This window comes from Macaca mulatta, chromosome 4, assembly GCF_049350105.2.
Source record: "Macaca mulatta isolate MMU2019108-1 chromosome 4, T2T-MMU8v2.0, whole genome shotgun sequence".
In the NCBI taxonomy this organism is placed as follows: Eukaryota; Metazoa; Chordata; class Mammalia; order Primates; family Cercopithecidae; genus Macaca; species Macaca mulatta.
This window is the reverse complement of record NC_133409.1, coordinates 98,612,486-98,637,810: the sequence shown is the minus strand read 5'-3', so window position 1 is coordinate 98,637,810 and position 25,325 is coordinate 98,612,486. Positions and strand designations below refer to the sequence as shown.

Below are 25,325 nucleotides of genomic sequence, written 5' to 3'. Positions count from 1 at the left end.
ACCTATTCTGGATGCTCCATTTCTGATTCCATCCCTAGCTCCACTTCGAGTACCTGACCTCTGGGTCACTGTTTCTCTCTACACTCTCTTTGCATTGTTCTGTGGAGTTCAGTATCATCAATGTATCTATCCTACCCGTATTTATACCTCTGAAGACCAGAGTTTTCATAATTCTCTGCTTGTATGTTCAACTGCCTACTTCATAGTTAAGTATATCATGTCCAAACCATTATGTCCTTCACCCTACTTTCAATCTGTTCCTCTCCCTATATTTCTTATCTTGATAAGGGAAGTCACTACCTGGTTTTCTGAAGCTAGGATTTTAGATGATGTCATCGTACTAATTCATGTTCTTTCTCTTTGTTTAGTCACAATTGTCATTTTTACCTTCTGATTTTTTTATTTTATTTTATTTTTTTATTTTTTTTTTAGACAGAGTCTTGCTCTGTCACCAGTCTGGAGTGCAGTGGCATGATCTTGACCCACTGCAACCTCTGCCTCCCGAGTTCAAGCGATTCTTCTGCCTCAGCCTCCTGTATAGCTGGGACTACAGGTGCACACCACCACACCCAGCTAATTTTTGTATTTTTTAGTACAGATGGGGTTTCACCACTTTGGCCAGGATGGTCTTGATCTCCTGACCTCGTGATCCACCCGCCTTGGCCTCCCAAAATGCTGGGATTACAGGCATGAGCCACCACACCCAGCCATCATTTCTACCTTCTAAGTAGGAAGGAACCTTTCTTGTCATCATAACTAATCTAAATCACCATCATACTTTGCCTAAATTGCTCTAACAGCCTCCCTACTGGCTTGCTTTCAGAATATTCCCCACCAAGCAGATAGATTGGTTTTTGGTTTTTTTTTTTTTTTTTTTTCCCAAGTAATTTCAAAGGGAGGAAAACTCATGATTTTCCCACAGCACTTTGAATAAAATATGTTTATTTTTTACTAAGTTCTATAAAGGAATAAGGGTATTCTAAGGATATATAGGGTGAGAATATGATCCTATATACTCTGGTGAGGGACAGCAATAAAGACTTACCTATAAAAGTAGTAATTAGCCAGGCACAGTGCCTCATGCCTGTAATCCCAGCACTTGGGGAGGCTGAGGCAGGCAGATCGCCCAACGTCGGGAGTTCAAAACCAGCCTGACCAACGTGGTGAAACCCCATATCTACTAAAAATGCAGAAATTAGCTGGACCTGTTGGCAGGCGCCTGTAATCCCAGCTACTCGGGAGGCTGAGGTAGTAGAATTGCTTGAACCCAGGAGACGGGGGTTGCAGTGAGCCGAGATCATGCCCCTGCACTCCAGCATGGGTGACACAGCAAGACTTCGTCTCAAATAAATAAATAAAAATTAGGGGAGAGAAGGCAGTGAAAACTCGGGCTAAGGGAAAAACGTGTAAAAAGCTCTGATAAGAATAGCTTTTGGGGAAATGATAGAAAGTTGCTAAGGATAAATTTAAAGTGAAGGAAGATAAGCAAGGGCCAGATCACTTAGTGTCTTAGACCTAATTGTATTGGACTTTATCCTAAGTAATGAGTTCACATTTCGTTTTTAAGTGGAGGAATGAGATTTCTTATACTTGAAGTTTTAAAAGTTTACTCTGGAGGGGAAGCATTCCAATGGGGAATTGAAGAAGACTGGTTAGGAAGCCTGTCCAAGTCATCCAGGAAAGAAGATACCGACTTAAAGTAGATTGGTGTTGGCAGAGAGGGGGAAAAGTTGATGGACTTGAGAGATCTAAAATATTGGACAGGACCTGACCATTAAGGATTATGGGAAAGGAGGGAGAGGAAAGAAATGTGAGGTTTTTCGTTTAAATAAATGGTTGAAGACATACCATTTCTTCAGGTAGCTAAGATGAAGAGGAGCAGTTTTATGAATGGATGGTTGCTTAGGGAAAGAATATAGAAAATGGCTGAATTCAGAAGAACTCAGTACTTAGAAGTAGATTAATAGCAAAATAGGAGAATCATGGCAACAGTAGGATGGAAGTATTTAAAGGAGGCAGGTTCAGCTCTGTTACATTCTGTCAGTGTAAGAATTTAAAGTATCCTTTGGATTCAGTGGTAAGAAAATAACCAGTGACTTTGCAATTATTTAGTGTTAGTGGAAGCCAGAAGAAGGTTGAGACTTATAGGAAGCAAGTTTAAACACCTATTTTTGGAAAGTTTGTGAAGGGGAAGGAAAGATGGACTGGTGGCTGAAAGATGTCGTGGAATTTAATCAAAGTTCTTAAAATGATGGACAAAATAGAATAGATTGAAGTGCCAATGGAAAGGATTTGGTAGAGGTTATGATGTGAGGAATAGCATATCTTATAAAATTCATAAGTTTCTGTCTTTAGTATTTGTTAATGTTGATGCTGTTTACCAAGATAATAATAGAAGGAACTGGATTCGAAGAAAGGATAATGTTGAGTTTGAGATTCATGTAGGTCATCCATGCAGAGATATATAGTGATCAGTTTTGTTTTGCTTTAAGTTCAGAGGTACGTGTGCAGGTTTGTTACATAGGTAAACTTGTGTCATGGGGGTTTGTTTCACAGATTATTTAATAATCACCCAAATATTAAACCTAGTACTCATTAGTTATTATTACTGATCTGTTCCTCGTACCTTCCCCTTCAGTAGGCCACAGTGTCTGTTGTTCCCCTCCCCGCCCCCCGTGTCCATGTGTTCTCATAATTTAGCTCCCACTTATAAGTGAGAACATGCAGTATTTGGTTTTCTGTTCCTGTATTAATTTGCTAAGGCTCATGGCCTCTATCTCCATCTGTGTTCCTGTAAAGGACATGATCTCATTCTTCTTGTGGCTGCATAATATTCCATGATGTGTATGTACCACATATTCTTTATCCAGTCTGCCATTGGTGGGCATTTAAGTTGATTCCATGTCTTTGCTATTGTGAATAGTGCTGTAGTGAACATACACATGCACGTATCTTTGTCACAGAATGATTTATACTCCTTTGGGTATATACCCAGTAATGGGATTGCTGGGTTGAATGGCATTTCTGTTTTTAGGTCTTTGAGGAATTGCCCCACTGTCTTCCACAATGGTTGAACTAATTTACACTTCCATCAACAGTGTATAAGTGTTCCTTTTTCTCAGCAACCTTGCCATCACCTATTATTTTTGACTTTTTGTAGCCATTCTGACTGGTGTGAGATGGTATTGCATTGTGGTTCGGTTTTCATTTCTCTAATGGTCAGTGATACTGAACTTTTTTTCATAGGTTTGTTGGCTGCATGTATGTCTTTTGAAAACTGTTCATATCCTTTGCCCATTTTTTTTAGGAGTTTTTTTTTTTTCCTTGTAAATTTGCTTAAGTTCCTTATAGATGCTGGACATTAGACCTTTGTTAGATGCAAAGTTTTTAAGAATTTTCTCCCCTTTTGTAGGTTGTCTGTTTACCCTGTTGATAGTTTCCTTTGCAATGCAGAAGCTCTTTAATTAGATCCCATTTGTCCATTTTTGCTTTTGTTGCAATTGCTTTTGGAGTCTTTGTTACAAAATCTTTGCCCATGCCTATGTCCTGAATGATATTGTGTAAGTTGCCCTCCCAGAGTTTTTATAGTTTGGGGTTTGACGTTTAAGTCTTTAATCCATCTTGAGTTAAGGAAGGGGCCCCATTTTAATCTTCTGCATGTGGCCATCCACTTATCCCAGCACCATTTATTGAATGGTGTCCTTCCCCCATTAGCTTGTTTTTGTCAGCTTTGTCAAAGATCACATAGTTTTGGTGTGTGCCCTTATTTCTGGGCTCTCTATTCTATTCCATTGGTCTGTGTGCCTGTTTTTGTGCCAGTACCATGCTGTTTTGATTACTGTAGCCCTATTGTCTAGTTTGAAGTTGGGTCGCATGATGCCTCCAACTTTATTCTTTTTGCTTAGGATTGCCATGGCTATTTAGGCTCTTTTTTGTTTCCATATGAATTTTAAAATAGTTTTTTCAAGTACTGTGAAGAAAGTCATTGGTAGTTTAATAGGGATTGCATTGAATCTATAAATTGCTTTGGGCAGTATGGCCATTTCAACGATGTTGATTCTTCTTATCCGTGAACATGGACTATTTTTCCATTTGTATCATCTCTGATTTCTTTCCTTTTTTTTTCTTTTTTTTTTCTTTTTTGAGGTGGATTTTCCCTTTCGTTGCCCAGGCTGGAGTGCAATGGCGCAATCTCAGTTCACGACAACCTCCGCCTCCCGGGTTCAAAGGATTCTCCTGTCTCAGCCTCCCGAGTAGCTGGGATTACAGGCATGCACCACCATGCCCAGCTAATTTTGTATTTTTAGTAGAGACGGGGTTTCTCCATGTTGGTGAGGCTGGTCTCGAACTCCCAACCTCAGGTGATCTGCTTGCCTTGGCCTCCCAAAGTGCTGAGATTACAGTTGTGAGCCACTGCGCCCAGCCCAATCATCTCTTTGGGCAATCATTTCTTTGGGCAGTGTTTTGTAGTTCTCTTTGTAGCAATCTTTCACCTCCCTGGTTAGCTGTATTTCTAGATATTGTATTATTTTTGTGGCAGTTGTGAATGGGATTGTGTCCTGATTTGGCTTTCGGCTTGTTGATGTATAGGAATGCTAGTGACTCTTCTACATTGATTTTGTATCCTGAGAGTATGTCAAAGTTGTTTATCAGCTTAAGGAGCTTTTGGGCCCGGACTGTGGAGTTTTCTAGATATCGGATCATGTCTGCAAACAGGAATAGTTTGACTTCCTCTCTTCCTGTTTGGATGCCCTTTCTTTCTTTCTCTTGCCTGATTGCTCTGGCGAGGACTTCTAATACTATACTATCTAATACTCTAATACAGGAGTGGTGAGAGAGGAGATCCTTGTCTTGTGCCAGTTTTCAAGTGGAATGCTTCCGGCCTTTGACCATTGAGTATGATGTTGGCTGTGGGTTTATCATAGATGGTTCTTATTATTTTGTGGTATGTTCCTTCAATGCCTAGTTTATTGAGAGTTTTTTAACATGAAAGTGGTGTTAAATTTTATTGAATGCATTTTCTGCATCTGTTGAGATAATCATGTGGTTTTTGCCTTTAGTTCTGTTTATGTGATCAATCACATTTTTTGTTTTCAAATGTTGAAGCAACCTTGCATCCCAGGGCTAAAGCCTAATTAGTGATCAGTACTTTATGTGAGACTCTGAAACTACAGTTCTGGATTTTAAATTTCTTGAGGGCAAGTGGCCTGCCTTATCTCCAAAGCATTTAGCTCAGGATCTGGGGTATAGTTAGCGTTTATTACATTTTACTGGAACTGAAGGAAGAAGCAAAATCAGTCTTTAAATCTAATGTACAAGTCTGAGAGTTAGCCATTTTTAACTTAGTTTGAGGAAAATGACAGCATGCCCAGAAAGGACATGGGAAAATACAGCCAAGGCGAAAGTCTTGAGGAACACCAACAGTTAGTATGCAGAAGAAACCAGCAAAGATGACTTGGGAAGGAAGAGTCAGGTGAGAACTAGGAAGGGGGTGAGTGTACAGAGCATTATGGAAGCCAGAGGAGGGAGAATGGTAAAGTGTCAATGGTCATGCCAAATGCCATTGAGAGATCAATTAAGAGTAAGATAAAGACTCTACCAGAATTAACTGTTGGTGGTCATTGATCTTTAGAGAAGTTTTAAATAATGCCAAATACTGTTTATTTTCTGGTTTAATTGAATGAGCCAACTAAGGAAGTAAAAGCAGGTAGTTGTTACTTAGGTAGGTAGGTAAGTCGTGGATGGAACCTGGTCCCAAAAACACAGGTTGGGAGTATTAGCATTACAAAGTAGGAAGGATACCTCTTAGGCTAAGTCTGCTAAGTAGAAATGTTGAGCTCTTTGTCAGGAAGGAAAGAAACAACATTGCTGCTCAACAGCAAGCCTTAGGAAAGTAGAAAATGAAGGTTTGAATGGTGAAAATTTGAAACAAAAGATAGGAGGAAGAGCTGAGTAGGGGATATGAAAGGATTACTGATCAGCTAATATATGCTGTTTCTCACATTCAAGGCCCAGCTGATTTAGGAAAGCATAATATTTTAGTAGCACCCTCTGCATGATTACATGGTATATCTGATAGTGTTCCTCAGTTGGATGGAAGAGGGAGGTGGTTGTGTAGTCCTGGTAGAAGTAACATGTTGATGAATTGAGTCTGGATAGGGGAGGAAACAGCCAAGAGGACACATGAAAAGGGAGTGGTCAAGGAACTGGAGGTCTTAATGGTGACAAAGAGGGGATAGTGGGAATAAGGCTAAAAATTAGGTATGAAAGACTGGGACATTGAAATTTATGATTTTAGGAGTAATACAGCTCACAGTGTCTGGAAATGGCCATACAAATAGATTCCTGAATTCGATGTAGATTTAACTTTGGTCCATTTTATTGGATGGACTGTACGCAGAAGATGCCCTTAGTAGAAACCAGTGTAAGAAGTACTGAAGTCCTAAATTTGTTTCAGCAGGGCTAGGCCTGATGGATCATCCCTGTAATTCCAATGACTTAGGACGCTGAGGTGGGAGAATTGCTTGAGCCCAGGGGTTCAGGCCTGCAGTGGATTGTGATCACACCACTGCACTCCAGGGTAGGTGGCAGAATGAGACCCTGTCTCAAAAAATAAAAATAAAAATAAAATAATTGATTAAGAGCATACCTATAGGCTGTGTGGTACAGGTAAGGAGTTTGGAAAAGCAGCTTCATGAGAGTATCATCTTGGTAGATCCAGGTTCAGTTAAGATGAAATTGCAGTATATAAGTCTGTGAAGCAGTAAAGAACAAGAGTTCTAGAGAGGATAGAGGGAACGCTAGGGAGCATAATGAACAATGTTGGCAGGCATATTTCGAGGAAGTCAGAGAAGAAGAATTGGAATAGTAGGAATGGGAGGATAGGTAACAAAAACTGTGGGTATTTGTGGCCAAAAGAAAAGATAAACTTTACAATTATTCAAGTCCAGGGAATCTGGCCTGCCTAGACCCTGTGCATTGGATCTGCTAGTGATAGTTAACATTTGTTGACTGCTACTATTTGCTAGGCACTGCACTAAGAACTTTTCTTGTATTTCTGCTTATTCTTATACCAACTCTTAAGAGTTAAGTGCTGTTATCCTATTTTAAGATGAGGAAATTGAGTAATATGAGGAAAGGCTACAGGTCTTACCTAAGGGTTATACAGATAGTATGTGGCAGAGCTGAGAGTTGAAACCAGGCAAACAGTCCAGAGCTTAGCCAAATGAGATAATAGGTTGCTCAGTGTTTTTAGCTGTGAGGTTCCATAAAAATTATCCTAGTATCAGAAAAGAATTATCTCTAGGTGATTAGGAAGCAGTGTCAGGAGCTGATTAATAAGTGATTTTTATTTTTTTAAGACCCACAGTTTTATATATATATATAGTGAGAGAGAGAGAGATTATTTGAAAACTTCAAAACTATCCTTAATAACAAGTATTTACTAATATGTATGTGTGCATGTATATATATGTATACCTATTCACCTTCGCTTATGGTTTAGTTAACATTGGTTCCAAAGATAAAAAAGAATAAACTTCTGGAGCCATGAAGGAGGTGGCTGTGTTGATGAAGGTAGGGAGCATAAAACAAAGGGGCTGCACTACTGAAGATCTGCACTGCAGTGTGTACTCTTAAACCAGAGAAGCCAAGAGAGAAATGGAAATGAGAAGCAAGTATGCAGGAGTTTAATGGATTCTGACTAGAGTAGAATTCTCTAGTCAGTTTGTATTTGGAGGGTTATAATTGAAACTTGTAGTCAGAGGTTTTGTTTGCTACCAGGTTGTTTTTTTCCCCAATATAGCTATGAACATGGCAAAAGAATGTTCACTGTGCAAGCTGCACTTACACTGTCTTTAGTGCTACCACCCATAGGTCTCCTGGATCCCCCTGTTCCTCTGGGTAAGTTGGAGAAAAGAAGTGGACACAAGGATGATAATGGCCCTCATGTCCCAAGGTCCCTCTGTAGCAGTGAGGTGTTCAAGAAGCCACTGGGCTTTTAAGGACACAAGTGTGTTTCAAACTATTCAGGAGCAGATCACACCAGGCAGTTCTTCACTGGAAACAGATGTCTGTGAGTCATCCTCACAAGAGGAATGCCCCTTCTTGCCAAGTCAGATTTGCTGCTTTTATATGAAAGCTTTAAGATGTTTTCTTTTTTGTTTTGTTTACAGAAAGAGTCTCGCTCTGTTGCCCAGGCTGGAGTGCAGTGGCGCGATCTTGGCTCACTGCAAGCTCTGCCTCCTAGGTTCATGCCATTCTCCTGCCTCAGCCTCCCGAGCAGCTGGGACTACAGGCAGCCGCCATCATGCCCGGCTGATTTTTTTGTGTGTTTTTAGTAGAGATGGGGTTTCACAGTGTTAGCCAGGATGGTCTCGATCTCCTGACCTCGTGATCCTCCCGCCTCGGCCTCCCAAAGTGTTGGGTGGCGTGAGCCACCGCACCCAGCCAGCTTTAAGATGTTAACCAACACCTTAACACTTAAGATTTGGATGGGAGAAGGATATACAGAGAATCTTTTATGTTTTTTCAGTACACTTTTGCATTATCCAAATGCTTAAGTCATTCTTGGCAATCCTTGTTTGCTACTTCCAACCCTGTTAAAACTGATCAGCTCATTAGATTTACTTATTTGAAGATTTTAAAACCTCAGCTGCAGCATTACAAAATTTTCTCTTAAGCGTGTATACTCTCAAAAGAGAATTTCTGATCAAGTATGGCAGGTGGGTGTTCATTTATGCAGTTTAAAATTTGATCGTCACAACCACCCCTGCCCCATAAGAAGAGGAAAATTAGCAACCCCATTTTATAAAGACAGTAACATGGCAAAATTTAAAGACTCTTAACAGCAAACCTATAAAATAGGTCTCTGGCCCCTAGTTCAGAATGTTTTCTCCATTGTCCTGGTTGATAACTGTATTGCCATTTATTTCAAGGCAGAAGAATAAAGCTTGAGATTGTCAGAAATATATAGAGAAGGTTCTTAGGTTTTCATTGTAAATACAGGAAGTAGTGCAATACAGTTCTCATTTCAGTAAATATGGCAAAATTAGAAGTTATGTCATGTCATACATTGATGTCTTCAGTTTAAAAAGTCTACCACTATAAAATGAGAAACAAGTAATTCTAGTTTCTTTCCACAAAATCTTGTTCCCATAGCAGCTCCCAGCCAAGGCAGACGAGACTGGTATGAAAGGCAACATCTGCTCTGCCAGAAGTGAAAAGACTAGAAACCTAGAATGCTCTGTGTGATAATGATGTGCCCTTAGCAGCACAAAATAGAGGCTGGTTGGTTCTGTGTAATCCTTGAGCTTTAGGTGTGTGTTGTTCGGCCTGCCTTTCTCTAAGCTGATACCCCTGACAATGAGAGAAAAACTGAATTTTGATTTTAAAACTATAACCTGGAACCCGGCATTCATGTGGCCTAGCTACATTGTTTTTTTCTTCTTCTTTTTATTTTTACTGACCAAGCTATAACCTCTAGGTAGGCAGCTTTCCTCAGAAATGCAACATTGAAGCAAAGGGCAGACATGCTCTCTCAGAGTTTTCAAGTCTCATACACAGAATTGGGCCCTCGATTACAAAGTGCTGAGCTCAAAGATCCTGGAAGAGAAGCTTGGGAAGCCCAAGGCTGAGAACTGGCTCTATCTAGATAGAACAATAGGTAATATTTAATAAATCATTATGTGTCAGCAACTGTTCTGAGCTCTTTGTATGGCAATTCATTTCTCATAACTAAGAAAGGAATTAGCTACCACTGGAGGTAACTCAGTCTTATTTGTATTATCACCATCTGACTATTCCAAGAGACCAGTGTTTTCTTGCTGAGTCAGGTTAACAATCCTAGATACTGCTTGAAGGAAAATGTGTATAGTAGTCAATAGCGTGTGTGTGTATATACACACTATATACACACACCTTCAACAAAGCAAACATTGTGGTAGATTTTACAATCCTGTCAGGTTAGTGAGAAAGACCATATCACCATTTGGCAAAATTTACATTCAAATCCTGTTATTACCTTGCTTTCTCTTTATCAGAGGCCATGTTCGTATTGGCTTCGTCAAAAAAGTTAGATACACTCCTTTTCAGCAAACATGTATGCATAATCAATAAATATTCAGATGTTCTTTGAGCATTTTTCTCAGAATATTTTTTAATTAGGTGATTTGCTTCACTTGTAGCTGGAGTTGGTCTGGAGTGAAATTGGAAGTGCAGTAGCTTACATGGCTGCATATGAAGTAGGTTTAAAAGTGGAGGTGTGGCCGGGCGCGGTGGCTCAAGCCTGTAATCCCAGCACTTTGGGAGGCCGAGACGGGCGGATCACGAGGTCAGGAGATCGAGACCATCCTGGCTAACACGGTGAAACCCCGTCTCTACTAAAAAATACAAAAAACTAGCCGGGCGAGGTGGCGGGCGCCTGTAGTCCCAGCTACTCGGGAGGCTGAGGCAGGAGAATGGCGTAAACCCAGGAGGCGGAGCTTGCAGTGAGCCGAGATTGCGCCACTGCACTCCAGCCTGGGTGACAGAGCCAGACTCCGTCTCAAAAAAAAAAAAAAAAAAAAAAAGTGGAGGTGTGTGATGAGCCTATAAAGCTCATCAGTTTCATAGGCTAACTTAGTTACTGAATTGCACAGGATTAAGAGGCCACGAGATGGCAAACTGACACTGGGAAGGAGTATGTACAGTTAAGGTCTGAAAATTGAACCAGAAATTACCGTCCCATTATTTTTTATTTATACTTTACAGGGGACACGGGCTAATATGTGGTAGTCATTTATATTTTTGGGTACTTATAAATTAAACAATTATAGTTTTTTTTTAATTGGGAGATGACTATGACACATTAGCTATTGGTCCATTTTAGGATGAATAGATCAGCCTTCATAATGAAAACAGGCTAAATCCATCATGCTTTGATTATACATATTTAGTTATCTAATAAGGTTTAAAGAAAAGTAACACAGTTGGTCATTATGTGGATATGCCAGTATTCCAAAGATCTTTGAAAAAATGTTTTACAGGAAACTTCTGAAAGACTGAATTTGGAGCTTTTAAAAAACTGAATTCTTGCTCAGTGGCTTCAGGTAACTGGGCAAGTCACTGTATCACTCTAGGTTGTAGTCTGATTTGTAAGTATTTTTAAGATTTCTTCCAATTCCAGAATATTGTGATTTTTTTTTACTTCATACAACACAGTTATGCTGAAAAATTCAGAAATGTGTTCATTGTTTTTGAGCAATTACTGTGGGTTAACCCCTGAAGGTAAAATGATGAAGGACATAGTTCTTCCCTGCATTCAAAATGCTCACCATTTAGAGGGAGATACAAATATATAAGCAAATAACATAGAGATAAGTGATATGATAAAGCCACGTATTGTTAATTACAATACCTAACATTTTAAAATAATCTCTACATGCCATGCTTGGCATGAGTCATATAATCTGTACAGTGGCCCTGTGAGATATGTATTTTACTTATCCTCATTTTACATCACATTTTGCTCTCTGATGAAATATTTGATCCAAGCCTTACAATTTCTCAAGGTGGAGAAAAGAAGAATTAAATTACACAAAATATTAAGTACCTCACAGTTACTAACTATAAAGCCATGATTTTAAAGATGAATCCTATTATAACCAGTTCTTTGGGACTACCTAAATTGTCTATTGTAATGAGCTGTCCTGTCATTACACGTGAAATTTGTTTTTTAAAGATGATTCTGTTCATCAGAGATCTTTCTGTGGACTCAGGTTTATATAGTGATACCGCCAATACAGTGTCTTATTTTGCCATTGCCCAATATTTAGTTACTAGAACCATAGGATCTTGAAGAGTTTAAAAGAACTTTGGAGATCATCTAGCTATACCTTCTATATAATCCAGAAATAATATTGAACACCTCGTTCAATGTTAGGGAATCTCATCACTTTATTTGGCAACCATTTTATTGAGGCAGTTCAAATTAATACAACTTTCCAATATTAGTTAAAAATCTTTTTCTCTTATTTTCAGCCATTGATCCTGGTTCTACAACTTTGAAACACAAAATAAGCTATTTGTCTTTGAAGCATTGGGAAAATAATTCACTGTAGTCTGGACACAAACCTTTGTTAATACAGGTATAAATGAACTTTAAAAAAAGTCTCATACTATACTTTGCTCATGTTAAGGTGGTGGACAGCTAAAATTCCAAGGTATTTAAGTTGTGAACTAATATCATCTCGGTCTCATATTAAAATCTTAAATCTTGGTGCAGAATGATTGCTTGTTCCATTTCACCTGACTTAAATTCTGCACAAAATTCTCCCCTGCTGAGGTTTTATAAATGTTTCAGTTTTAAATGTTTCAATTCAATTTTTTAAATGTTTCAAATACTAGGCATTTCTTTTGTCTTCAGTTGATACAGGCATGCCTTCTGTGTCTTCATCCTAGTCACTAATGTGAATGTACTCTGGAACTGTTTGGAGCAGTAAGTAAAAGAAATTAACGAGGCCGGGCGCGGTGGCTCAAGCCTGTAATCCCAGCACTTTGGGAGGCCGAGGCGGGCGGATCACGAGGTCAGGAGATCGAGGCCATCCTGGCTAACACGGTGAAACCCCGTCTCTACTAAAAAATACAAAAAACTAGCCGGGCGAGGTGGCGGGCGCCTGTAGTCCCAGCTACTCGGGAGGCTGAGGCAGGAGAATGGCGTAACCCGGGAGGCGGAGCTTGCAGTGAGCTGAGATCCCGCCACTGCACTCCAGCCTGGGCGACAGAGCGAGACTCCGTCTCAAAAAAAAAAAAAAAAGAAAAAGAAATTAACGAGTTAGTGACTTACATCGGGTAGGAGTTAAGTTGTCTCTCACATAATAACAAGCAGACAGTAGGAGAATAGGCAGTTCGAGGCTGATAAGGCAATTTCATAATGGCATCAGTGGCCCAGAAGCCTGCCTGTCTTCTTCAGAAGGTCTCACATCCATCCTCAGAGTCACCTCATGGCAGAAAGATGTTCCCGGCAACATTAAGCTATGATGTTTCGGGCAGGAAGGAGTGGGCGTGGGGAAAAAGATGCGTGCAAACTAGGTCAGCACACTTTTACGCAACTTTCCCCGAAGCACCCTGTTGCTTTGACAAGAAGATAGTCACACAGCTATCTCTACATGCAGAGGAGAATTTAAAATATACCTTTTTAGCTGGGCACATTGACATCCCCAACAAAATCAGGGTTAAGTGGAGAGGGAAGAGGAACACAACGTTTTTTTCCAAGAAACTTTTGAGTTCCTAAGCACAAAGGAACCTAACCTATGGGGATATAGGGGTATAAAGAGATGAATAAGACAAAGTCGATCGTAGTCACAGTCATTTTAAATATCAAATTAATGTAATTAGGAGCAATCTCTAAGAGGATTGGTTTATCAGGTTTGCTTATCTTCCACAGAAAGTCAGATCTCAAGTTACTGCACTTTGAGATAAACATGAATGAAAACTCATGGCTAACCTAGTGATTAATACCTTTTTTAATCACAGGAGATTACTTATCTATTTTGTTAACATTTTTATACCAACAATATGGTAGTTGTATTGCTTAATATTTGTCTGCTCTGGCCCCAATCCACAGCACGGAGTTTAATGGTGACCTTTTCCAAAAGAAGAGGAATCAAGTCCACTTTTTCAGTGTCCTGTGATTGATTCATCCCCAATTCTACACAACAACCATTCTCTCTCTTTACTTTGACAGGAGGCATTACTATCTGAAGGTTTTTTGAGATAAAGTATTAACAGAAATTACATATTTCTTCTGAACAACATTTTCCTTTTTTTTTTTTTTCTTGCTCTGTCGCCCAGGCTGGAGTGCAGTGGCACAATCTTCGCTCACTGCAAGCTCCGCCTCCTGGGTTCACGCCATTCTCCTGCCTCAGCCTCCTGAGTAGCTGGGACTACAAGCGCCCGCCGCCACGCCCTGCTAATTTTTTGTATTTTTAGTAGAGACAGGGTTTTACTGTGTTAGCCAGGATGGTCTCAATCGCCTGACCTCGTGATCTGCCCGCCTCAGCCCCCCAGAGTGCTGGAATTACAAGCGTGAGCCACTGCGTCCAGCCCATTTTTCCTTTTTAATAGAAAAAAAATTAAAAATTCTTTGTAGCCGGGGAAGGATTTGATACTTCACCTTTAAATAGATGGGAATATTGACCTATGTCAGTAAAATCCAGAACTCATTTTACTTTGCTTTCAAACAATATTTGGGAACATTATAGAATTTTTAAAAGATATCTCAGAAAGTTGTTAGTTAGACTGTCTAACACTGGGGAAACAAGATGGGTCTGTGGAAAATTCTCAGAGCTCCTCACAGTCACCAATATCTTTTACAGCCAAAGGAAGATTTGCTTTGTGAAAAGAAGCCCGATTTATATTAGAGAAAGTGCTTCTGGCAGATATTTCTAGACCTAGAACACCTTCCTTGGGCTTTTGTCATAAAAATTGAATTGAATTCTGACACGTTTTGCCTCTACGTGCTCCACCACTGCTGCTTTCTTTCCTCATTAGTTTTTGTTTTGTTTAATACAGGGTCTTGTCCAGGCATGGTGGCTCAGGCCTGTAATCCCAGTACTTTGGGAGGCTGAGGCAGGTGGATCAGGAGTTCGAGACCAGCCTGGCCAACATGGCAAACCCCGTCTCTACTAAAAATAAAAAAGTTAGCCGGGTATGTTGGTGGGTGCCTATAATCCTAGCTATTCGGGAGGCTAAGGCAGGAGAATCACTTGAACCTGGGAGACGGAGGTTGCAGTGAGCCAAGATCATACCACTGCACTCCACTCTGGGGGAGAAAGCAAGACTTCATCTCAAAAAAAAAAAAAACAAAAACAAAAAACGGGGTCTTGCTCTGTCACCCAGGCTGGATGCAGTAAGTGGCACGATCATAGCCCACCTCAAGTTTGAATTCCGAAGCTCAAGGGATCCTCCTGCCTTGGCCTCCCAAAGTGCTGGAAATACAGGCATGAGCCACTGCACTTGCCCTCTAATTAGTCTTTTAAAGAGCTATGAAGTGCTCCTCACTTTTGTGCTCTGTGCAGTGTTAAATATACAAACAAACTAGAAACAAATGGCATCAGTATTTAAGAAAAGCATTACATGTATGCGATGAGATATGAGCTAGAATAAGGAGAGGCAGGGTACTATAGGCTTTTAAATTATTAAAATTTTGTATTATACAGGAAATAAATTTATGAAGAATGTGGCTTTATTGGGACTCTCAGTTACAAGACACAGAAATCCAACTTGAACCAGCTTAAGGAAAAAGGAATTTATCTTTCATGTGACTAACCACAGAAAGGTTAGAAGTAGAGCCAGGCTCAGGGACAATGGTATTGAGGAGTTCAAACATCCTCAAGTCTTTGCCTTTTTCCCCCTCCTCTCTCATCTTCACAGTCTTGTTTTTAGATTGGCTTCATTCCACTGGGAAGACTGGAACTACAACCACTTAGAGCTCTGGGCATTCTTTTGTACAAGTGCTTGAAAACATTTCCTGCCAGCTCTAATGAGAACTCCTGTGGCCAGGAACAAGGTCTGTAACTAGAAAGAGTATGGGACAAGTGCGGAGCAGTCAGAATAATCACTGCAAGCTGGGAGTGGCTTAAATGAAATTAGGGAGACCTCTGTTTAGTGATCTGGGAAGACCTATGGTTGATTGCTCAGTCTGCCTGTACTAGTTGCATGTCCCTGAAGAAAAGTGACTGCTTTTTCCTTATCTCCAAGGTTACTGTCTGCTCTATGGGCACCAGAAGGTTTCAGGGTGAAACAGTTGAGGTGGGCCAATGAGACCAAGACACAGGTGTAAGATACTCCATCCTCCATGACCCTTAACAGAAGTGGACATTTTCTTGAGCAGGAATTATGCATTAAATCTTGGGAGGTACATAGCACAGTGTCTTGCTCCTAGGTGCTCAATAAATATTAATTTACCAACAAGAGAAACAATAAATATGATACAAATTAACTGCCAATTTCAATCAAATACTTTGGGTCCTCACTGACCCCAAGAAAGTCATCAGAATGTTCTCATAGGAAACTTACTTGTAAATTAAGGTACTACCAGCAAGACTCAAGGAACAAAAATCACTCACCTTCCTATTTAAACATCTACGCTGCCATTACCCTTGCTCACATTACCTTTCAGTTTCTTTTCTATACAAAGTGGAAATGCAAAGAATATATGGCCAAGCAGTTGGACTTTTTTGCTTAGGCAGAACTTGCCATAACTGGTATGAAGAGACTGAGCTCCCCCAAAACATTTTTGGCATCAAACTCATCCTCAGACTGACAAAATCCCTTGTTTCCATTCCAGTTCTGCATTCTGAAACCCTGTTTTCTAGATTCTGTGCCACGATCAGGGTCTCAAAAACCTTAAATTTCTTCTAACCACCTATTATTGTCACACATACACACACAAAATTCATAATTACCTGCATTCGTGCAGGGTAGATGTTTTCATGTTCAATGATAAAGTACATGGTTGTAAGCTCAAGTCCAGCAGTGACCTGTCTTATAAATTGAAAAAAGGGGTAAACCACAAATTTCACCTTTCTTTCCATTGTCTAGAACACAGTCTTTAAGATAGAGATAATGACCACTGCTGCTGACATAGTCTGTAGACCACGTAATCACCCAAATAACCCTCATTGCGTATGACTTGTAATGAGATTATATTCTGAAGAGGGCAAGGCATGGAAGACATAATTGGTCTTTAGTTTAAATTACATTTTTATGCCCTGATTTTCTGTTAAATTCCCAAGGGAGAAGAAGAATTTCTGAGCTATCTTTACCAAGCAGTGTTGCAAATCCTGTTCTAAAGTTGTCAGAACATGTTTTATTTCACAGAGTAATCATACCCACTACAGTCTAGCAAAGATACCAATGACAGCCAAAGAGCATTGTGAAATACCTTTATTTTTATTCTGAAGAAGTGTATATATGTTAGAGTATTAAATCCAAAGAGAATGTATCTGTGAATTTCTAGAAAAATAAAGAAAAGTAAAGAAAGTTCTAGTCTTCAAAACAGGTGATAAACTTTTTAAACATTTTTGCACCACTGTAACAACATAGTACACATTTTACTGTTTGTCCTAGAGGGAGATATACTACTAAATTATAGGCAAACTGGGACATACATACTATATAGTACATAGGGAATTCCTGATTACGAAAGATTCAACAATATGAATATTTACAAAGTATTTCAATGTTCTTTTGGTTAAATAGAAATCTTAAGTAATTGTCAAGTGGGCACATTCTTTTTCTGTGGCCTCCATTTCCTATCAATGTGTTGCCTTCTGGGGGACCTGCCTTTCTGACTCTAGAGTGACCCTTTTGAACATCTGCTGGTTCAGGCTTAAGTGGGATACCTCCCAGTAATATTTGTACTTAATTTGGAGACCACTGAAATGATAGCTTTCCTCCCTCTCCTCTAGTCCTCTTACATCCAAGGATCCCTGAATCGGAAAAAGGCCTGGAGATCTTCCTGTTGAATGTTCCTCTGTGTGTCTCCATCTGGCTAATGTCCTATCCCACAGTTTTTCCCTACAGAGATTGAGTAGGACAGGGAGTGGGGCCTTGGCTGCCACTTTGGAAAGATTGCCAGTTCCTTCATTTCAGCTCGAAGGCCATCACATTTGTCTAAAGTGTCACTTTTTATGTTTTCCAGTTCATTGTGCACAAATTGTAATGAGATAGTTAGAAAAAACAGAAAACTGACACAGGGTTTCTTTTTTTGTTTTTTGTTAAAAAATCTAAGCTCTTAAAAGAATCCTGTTAGATTTCTTCAGACTAATTTGCAATTACCTATTCTAAAACAACTAATGTTATCCACATACTGGAGAACCCTACAACAAAACAATGAGACCTCTGTCTAGTGCTCATAACTGAAAGCATATTGACAATGTAAAAAAAATCCTCCCAAATGATACTAAGGCTGACATGCTTTGTCTTCCAACTCAGCTTAGGCCTTGCTGAGGAGGGATGCAGGTTTTCTTTGTGTAACCCTCTTGTGTGTCACCAAGTAGCTTTGCTTCAGGTGGTGGGAGTATGTTTATGGCCAAGTGTGAATGATGATTCTGGAGTAGGGTCCCTCTCCTACCACATTCAACATGTCTGAGGCTGTGGCACTCACACACTGAGGAATTGGGGGTTTTTTTGAATATTTTTGGAGACAGCACTTAATAAAGCACTTGAGAACCAGAAAACTCAGTTCAATGAAATTCAACACAATACACAAGCATGAGGTGATGACCAAGAAGAGGATGAAGATCGTCTTCTCAGTGGGTCTAGAGATGAAGCAGTCCACAGTGTTGGGACAAGGCTTCAAATCACACTTTATAAGATAGGGAACACTAAAGCCATCATATAGCTTATAAAATAGAACAAGGAAGCCAATTTCAAAACCGGTTTTAACAATGAGGCTGATAAGATAAGTGTACCATAGACCACCATCCATTGTACCTAGGCTGACATAGAGTTTCTTTCTGTGCCTTTTCTCTCTACTCTCACGATAGGCTACATGTAAAACCACCAGAAGCGAAGGTGTGGAGACCATGATCAGTTGTAAGGCCCAAAGTCTGACTTGGGAAATGGGGAAGAAGTCATCAAAACAAACATTTTCACAACCGGGCTGTCTACTGTTGCACTCAAACTCTTTCTGCTCATCTTTCCACACATGCTCTGTTGCCACCATGTAGACCAGCAAACGGAAGACAAACACGACAGCCAGCCAAATCAGTCCAATCCCAGTGGAGTATTTATTTACTCCACTCAGGAGATCTCTGAGGAACATCCAACTCATGACTTAGGCTCAAAAGAAGGCAAGACTCTGCAAAATAAAACAATTTCATCAGGATTCATTTACTTCTATTCTACAGATCATTTCTACTATTTGAGGGATTATGTAAGATAAATTACAATTTCTGCATTACAACAACTCTGGTGGTTTAGGGCTCTCCAAGAATCCCGAAGGATATGCTTACCTATAAGGAGATGATACAACTGGTCCATGGACATAATTAATCCCATGTCCACTTTAATTTGAGATTTGGTTGGTCATCTACCCCACTGCCCACTACCCCATTTGCAAACAATTCTGTGGTTGGCAAAATCTTTCTGGTTTATTGCTTCCCTCTAAAGATGGATGGGTCATGTTACTCATATGAAGATAATTAGATATGAATATCAAGGTGATCCTGGTATCTTGAGATGTCCTTCACATGCCAGATTGTTGACGCTGTAGTCTCTACTCACTTTCTCTAATTCGTTAATGCCCCTCCCAATCCTTGAGGTTTATTACCTGCTCCTACTTCCTCTTGTTTCGCATATCCCATATCAGCAGCTCAGCTTGCCACCAATTTGATAATGAAAAGTAAAGCTCTCCAATACAAACTTCCTCTCCCTCACCCTCCAGACTGACATATTCACACCCAATTTACCTTCTTTACCCAGTTTGGAGGGACAGTCTCCCTCTTCTTGCCCCAAAATAATCATTCACACTCTATATCCCATTCTTGATCTGTCAGTTTTCCCTGTTTTGTATTCTGTGGTCTTCAATCTCCCTTGTCTCCTTCCTCTCAGCCTACAAATATGCTTAAGTGTCCATTTTTAGTGGGGGAGAGGGAGAATCTTCATAGCTTATCTTGCTGACAGTCTTTCTTCCTTTATCCCTCATTTCTACTTCCTCAACTGTTATTTACTCCTCAACTCATTAAGTCTAGGTTTTCTGTTCATCATGGTACTTAACATTTATGCTAAAGTTAGCACCGTCATGCAACTGCCAAATCTTGTGGACACTTGAATTTTATGTAATTTTCCTGTGACATTTGACACTGTTGCCTGCACTTGTGTTCCTGAAACTTCTTCAGACTTGAGTTCTACACCACTCTACCCTCTCTTCTTGTTTCACTCCTCCTGATTCTTTCATCTTCGTTTTTGTTGTCCAGCTCTTAAGAATTCTGTCCTTTGCTCTTTTCTTACTCTTCATGCTCTCCCTAGAAAATTTCACTCATCCCCATGGATTCGACTTCTGCTTTCACCTTCCTGACTCTCCCTAAACCTACATAGTTCCCTGCCTCGTGGTGATCATCTAAATGTCCCACAAGAATTCTGAACTTGATACATCTACAACTGAATTTGTTCTTTTCCTTGCCCTTCGATTTCATTCTTATTGAATGGCATCACCAACATCAAAGCACCCATCAGAAATCTCATATTCATCCTAGACTTCTCTCTCATAACCCTTTTTTAATTGTCCACAAAGTTCTTCAGATTCCTCCTAAATGCATCTCAAATCCATCTCCAGGTCACTGCTGAAATCTCATCACTCCTACGACTCTGTCACTAGGTTCTATTTCCAGTCTCATCATCTCCTCCCCTCACCTAGTACATCCTCGATGCTATTTAATTCTCTTAAACTTCTTTGCATCTCTTGCTCTTTTCCCAATAAAAGCTAATAAGGATCTGAAGAGCCTTCTTTTTCATTTCAGTGACATTTTCTTTCTGGCACTGACTGCTTCCGTCTTATCATTGAACTCCGTGGGATGGGCCTGATTCATTGTTTGTTGGGTCCATGATATGCTCAGAACTCTGTTCTGTGCTTTTGAATTGATCTCTCAAAACCACTCCGAAAGGTGGTTTTTTGTTTTGTTTTGTTTTTTGTCTTTGTTTGCCTTATGATGGTGGTGGTTTTGTTCTTGCAAATGAAAAGGCAGACTCAGAAATGAAGCCACTTTCTCGAGGTCACAAAGTAAGATGCAGAGCAGGGCTCAAGTCTAATTTCCATTATCTGACAGCAAGGTTTCTTAACATTCGCACCATACACATTTTGGGTTGATTAATTATTTGTTTCAGCAGCTGTCCTATGCATTGTAGGAAGTTTAGCAGCATCTCTGGCTGCTAGCAGCTAGAAACCAGCTCCCCTACCATCTGTGACAACCAAAAATGTCTCCATATATTTCCAAATGTTCCCGGGAGAGAGGAGACAAAATCTTCCCAGTCGAGAGCCACTTTTTAAACTTTCTACCATAACCAGTAGATATGGGCTAGAGCTCCAGGCCTGCCACTAATTTACTTTATAATTTCTCAGGTGAAAGCTTTGCCTTTTCAGCTCGTGTTTCCTATTACAATAATTAATACTACTTGTTTTCTGCATAGACTCAGCCAAAAGAGAATCATGGAAGTGGTGATGTGAGGGGAAACAGGGAGTTAAGAAAACTGAGATGTTCCAACAGCATGCATGTTGGGAGCATAATACATGTTCTCTTACAGAGGAAGCAATATAGAGCAAGCCCACATTCCAGAGCCCTGAGAAGGCACATGAAGGCTAAGAGGTATTTTCAGGGAAAACAAAGCTACATGTACACAATGCCCTATTCAGCAGGGAATAAATACTTCAATGTCCTTGTTTTCAGGACACAAACAAAATTGTATTAAATAAAAAGGATTCTTAAGCCTACCGGAAAGGTTAATGTCTTTATGAATTATTAAAACAAAGCCCCAAAGATTAAAAAGGAAAAAAATATTATGTTTCCCCATGACATGTATCACTGGGCGTTTGTCCATATTACTCAAGAGGATATTTATGTAATCTTACTGAACATTTGAAAGTACCTTGTTGGGCATTTTAGAGGTAGAAGGAAGGTAAGATACTGTGTTGCTAAAAGAAAGGCAACAAAAAAAAGTGACTGATCTTTGAATAGAATCAGAGGATGATGGCATCAAATGTCATAATTATGACTTATCTGATAAATGTCCATCCTATTTAAAAAAAATTTTTTTCAAATGGAGTCTCACTCTGTTGCCCAGGCTACAGTGCAGTGGTGCAATCTCAGCTCACTGCAACCTCCGCCTCCTGGGTTCAAGCGATTCTCCTGCCTCAGCCTCCCGAGTAGCTGGGATTACAGGTGCCTGCCATCATGGCTGGCTAATTTTTGTATTTCTAGTAGAGACGGAGTTTCACCATATTGGTCAGGCTGGTCTCGAACTCCTGACCTTGAGATCTGCCCACCTCAGCCTCCCAAAGTGCTGGGATTACAGGCATGAGCCACCGTTGCTGGCCCCTATTTTCAGATATTTTGCTGATGGAAAGACAATGGCATTCTTATCCTTTACAATAAGAATATAAAAATTAAATCTGAAGAAAACCTAATAAGAAACACTATGAAATCAGAGACCTATCACTCTTTCATACATATATATTTGGTTCTTGTAACAATTGGAGAAAGCTGTTTATAGAATAATGTTTACAAAGCAAGCCAATTAACAGACATCTGGAAGATTACCATGTAGAAAAATCATATAGTGAATCCTTTTAAATCTTTCTTGCCTCTACATATATGTCAATGTTCCCAAATCATGTATCTCCAGTGCAGACCTCTCATCTCTGACTTTCAGCTGCCTTCTTGTCATCTCCACTAGGATGTCATCTCATAAACTTAAAATATTCAGAAGTGAAATCTTGCCAGTACTTTCTTCACTTTCTGCCTCCCAGCCAAAGCAATGATCCTTCTCAGTGTTCTCTGCCTCAGTAAATTGCACCACCATCCACCCAAGTGTCGAACCCAGAAACTTGGAAGTCATTCTTCATCCTTCTCTCTGCCTCAAACCCCACATCTAATCTACATTCAAGGCCAAAGTTTTTACCTTTGAAATACATAGCAAAACTTTTCACTCTTTTCATCTGCACTTGCACCACTCTAATCCAAGCCACCTTCATCTCCTGCCTAGACACCATAGCAGCTTTCTAGCTGTCACTCGTTTTCTCATTCTTGCCCCTCCAACCCATTATCCATTCAGATTAACTTTTAAAATGGAGACTGTGTATTCTCATTTCTCTGCCCTACCATGGTTTTCTGTTGCATTGAGGGTAGGGGGAAAAAGGCCAAACTCTTATCTGGACAACAAAAGCCTGTGTAGTTGTGCCCATGCCTGCATCTCCAACCTTGTCTTGCATATCTCCAAAGGATACTGAATTCCAGACATGCTTTCCTTCTTCTGGTTTCTCCTTTACACAGTACATCCATTCTGTTCCTCCTTCCTACAATACTCTGGTCCCCTTAATCTGAGTCAGAGTGGCTTTCCCTGACCCCACTAATCTAAATTAGGTCTTCCTTGGTATTCTTGTTCATTATGTTGGCTTTTTTCCTTCATGCCACTTGTAAGTTGTAATCATGTACTTGTTTTGTGATTAATGTCTTTACAGACCACATGTTCTTTAAGAGAAGGAACTAGAGTTGCCAGATGAAGCAAATAAAAGTGTAGAATGCACAGGAAATGTTGAATTTCAGATACTACACATAATAATTGATTCTCATTATGCCAATTTAGCAAGCAGCCTTCTGAGTAATAATTTTTTTCTTGCTGAAATGGTTTATGCTGTGCAAGGAAGTCCTCCTGAAATTAGACACAAGAGTTCCAGTTGCTGGAGATGCATTTTATAAATCAGGTCCCTGGGCTTGGCTCATGTGGATGAATCCCTTAGAATAGATTGAACTCTGAGTAAACAATATGCCTGACTTTCTGAACTTTTGGAACTGAGTGCCAGTTCTGATTGTGGTGACACTGTTGAGACCCCTGTTGAGCAACCCACTTTTCTTCTTTTATTGCAGTATGAGCTTTGCCACACCAGCAACTTCTCGCCCAACACTGGAGGCTTTACTTCCTGCGAGGTTCAGGCAATGTCAAGCTGGCCTCTGGGAGGAAGACAGGCAAGGCTACCTGCATAAATACTGTCCAAAAAGCCCTTGCACTGCTGGGAGCCAGAGAGCTGCTTCGTCATTCCCCAAAAGTGCTGGTTTGAAACTTGTGTTTGAGGAGCACTGGATTTCCAATTGCCTTGCAGACGCCAGCGACACTCCCTGAAAAATCCATCAGCCTTCATACCCAGCTCTTTTCACCTCTTAGTAACAATAATGCTCACCCTTGGGCACTTGACCATTTCTGCAGCATTTCACAGCATCTCATCCAATGCTTACCTTCATCTTCAGTAGTGAGCAGGATGTATGGTACAACCTTCAATTCAGTGATGGAAAAACTGAAAAACTCAGAGAGGTAGGAGACTCATCCAACACTCCCAATAAGTCACTAGCAAATCCAGCAGTAGAAGAACCCTAGTTCTACATGGCTAGTCTCTGCTCTCCCCTGAGTGCTGGATTCTCTGGTCCATTCATAACTCTGTTCTGCCTTGCATACAAATCATCTAACCCCTGAAGAAAACTATTTCCTCCCACAGGCATCTTTCCATCTCTGAGTCCTGTTGTGTCAGCTGACGCTAGCAAACTCTAATTCCCTGTTTGAATGAGGCATTTTTATTTTTGAAGATGGCCTATTTGGAAAATCCCTAAAACATTGTTTCCCAATCTGTGGTCCCCTGAGGGTTTGTTGTTATATTCTCAAGTGTCTACAAGAAGTTTATATGTACGTTCATATTCCTAAGCTTTTAAAAAACAAACAGAAAAGCAAAAAAGCTGAATGACCAGCTCGTATTTCAGGACTGCCAGAGGATGTCAGCATTTCTGCACTCATATTTATGAGCATTCTGCAAACTACACAGCACTCAGGCCCAATCCAGTCCACCACCTGTTTTGTAAATAACACTTTTTGAGACTCAGCCATGCCTAAATGTTTACTGTTGTTGATGGCTGCTTTCATGCTAGAACTGCAGTGTGGAGTAGTTGCGACAGAGACAGGATGGCCCTCAAAACCTAAAATATTTACTATCTGGCCCTTTGCATAAAACATTTACATAGTACTTAAAATCATACTGGAACCAAGTACCAGAACTTTAATTATTTCAGCCTATGAGAAACAACACATAATGGGTATGCTCAAGAGAAAGCCAAATAAATGAAGCACGATGGGTAGATGTACAGCAGGAATGAAGCCTGCTAGTAGTTTGATTGGAGACAAGTGGTAGACAACAGACAAGCCATCACCTGGCCCACAGAACAGGTAAGCCCAGCTTCAAAGAATCAGGCTTCTATAGTCAGTAGCTGGTTCTCTCAATGAGTAGTGATTTAGTTTCAGCAACATATCTTCTGTCTGCTAAACTTTATTTTAATTGTATTGGTTTTGTAATGTTCAATTTTTATTTTGTAAATGTAGATGCATAAGAGCCATAAATCTACATGCAGTTTTAGGTTTGATACATGTAAATAATTGTATATTTAAAAAAATAATTTTTGACACTGGGAATCCATGAAATACTGAGTAGAAAGAACAGTACCCACACAGGCTGACATATGTGTATACACACCACTTGCAAGGTTTTTAAATTTCCTGTATAAGCATTGTCATTTTTAGAGAATCCC

At 40.0% G+C, this 25,325-nt stretch overlaps 1 protein-coding gene and 1 long non-coding RNA gene across 2 annotated transcripts; one reads left to right on the top strand and one right to left on the bottom strand.

Moving 5' to 3' along the window:
* Positions 1-462: 462 nt before the first annotated feature.
* Positions 463-25,153, top strand: LOC144340320 (uncharacterized). The gene is made up of 2 exons (XR_013416304.1): positions 463-15,547; positions 23,625-25,153. It is a non-coding gene; the product is annotated as an uncharacterized LOC144340320 (long non-coding RNA).
* On the bottom strand, positions 16,914-19,084 carry GJB7 (gap junction protein beta 7). The gene has a single exon (XM_028847377.2). The coding sequence runs from the start codon at positions 18,815-18,817 to the stop codon at positions 18,068-18,070; it is 750 nt and encodes a 249-aa protein (XP_028703210.1). The 5' UTR covers positions 18,818-19,084; the 3' UTR covers positions 16,914-18,067.
* Positions 25,154-25,325: the final 172 nt, after the last annotated feature.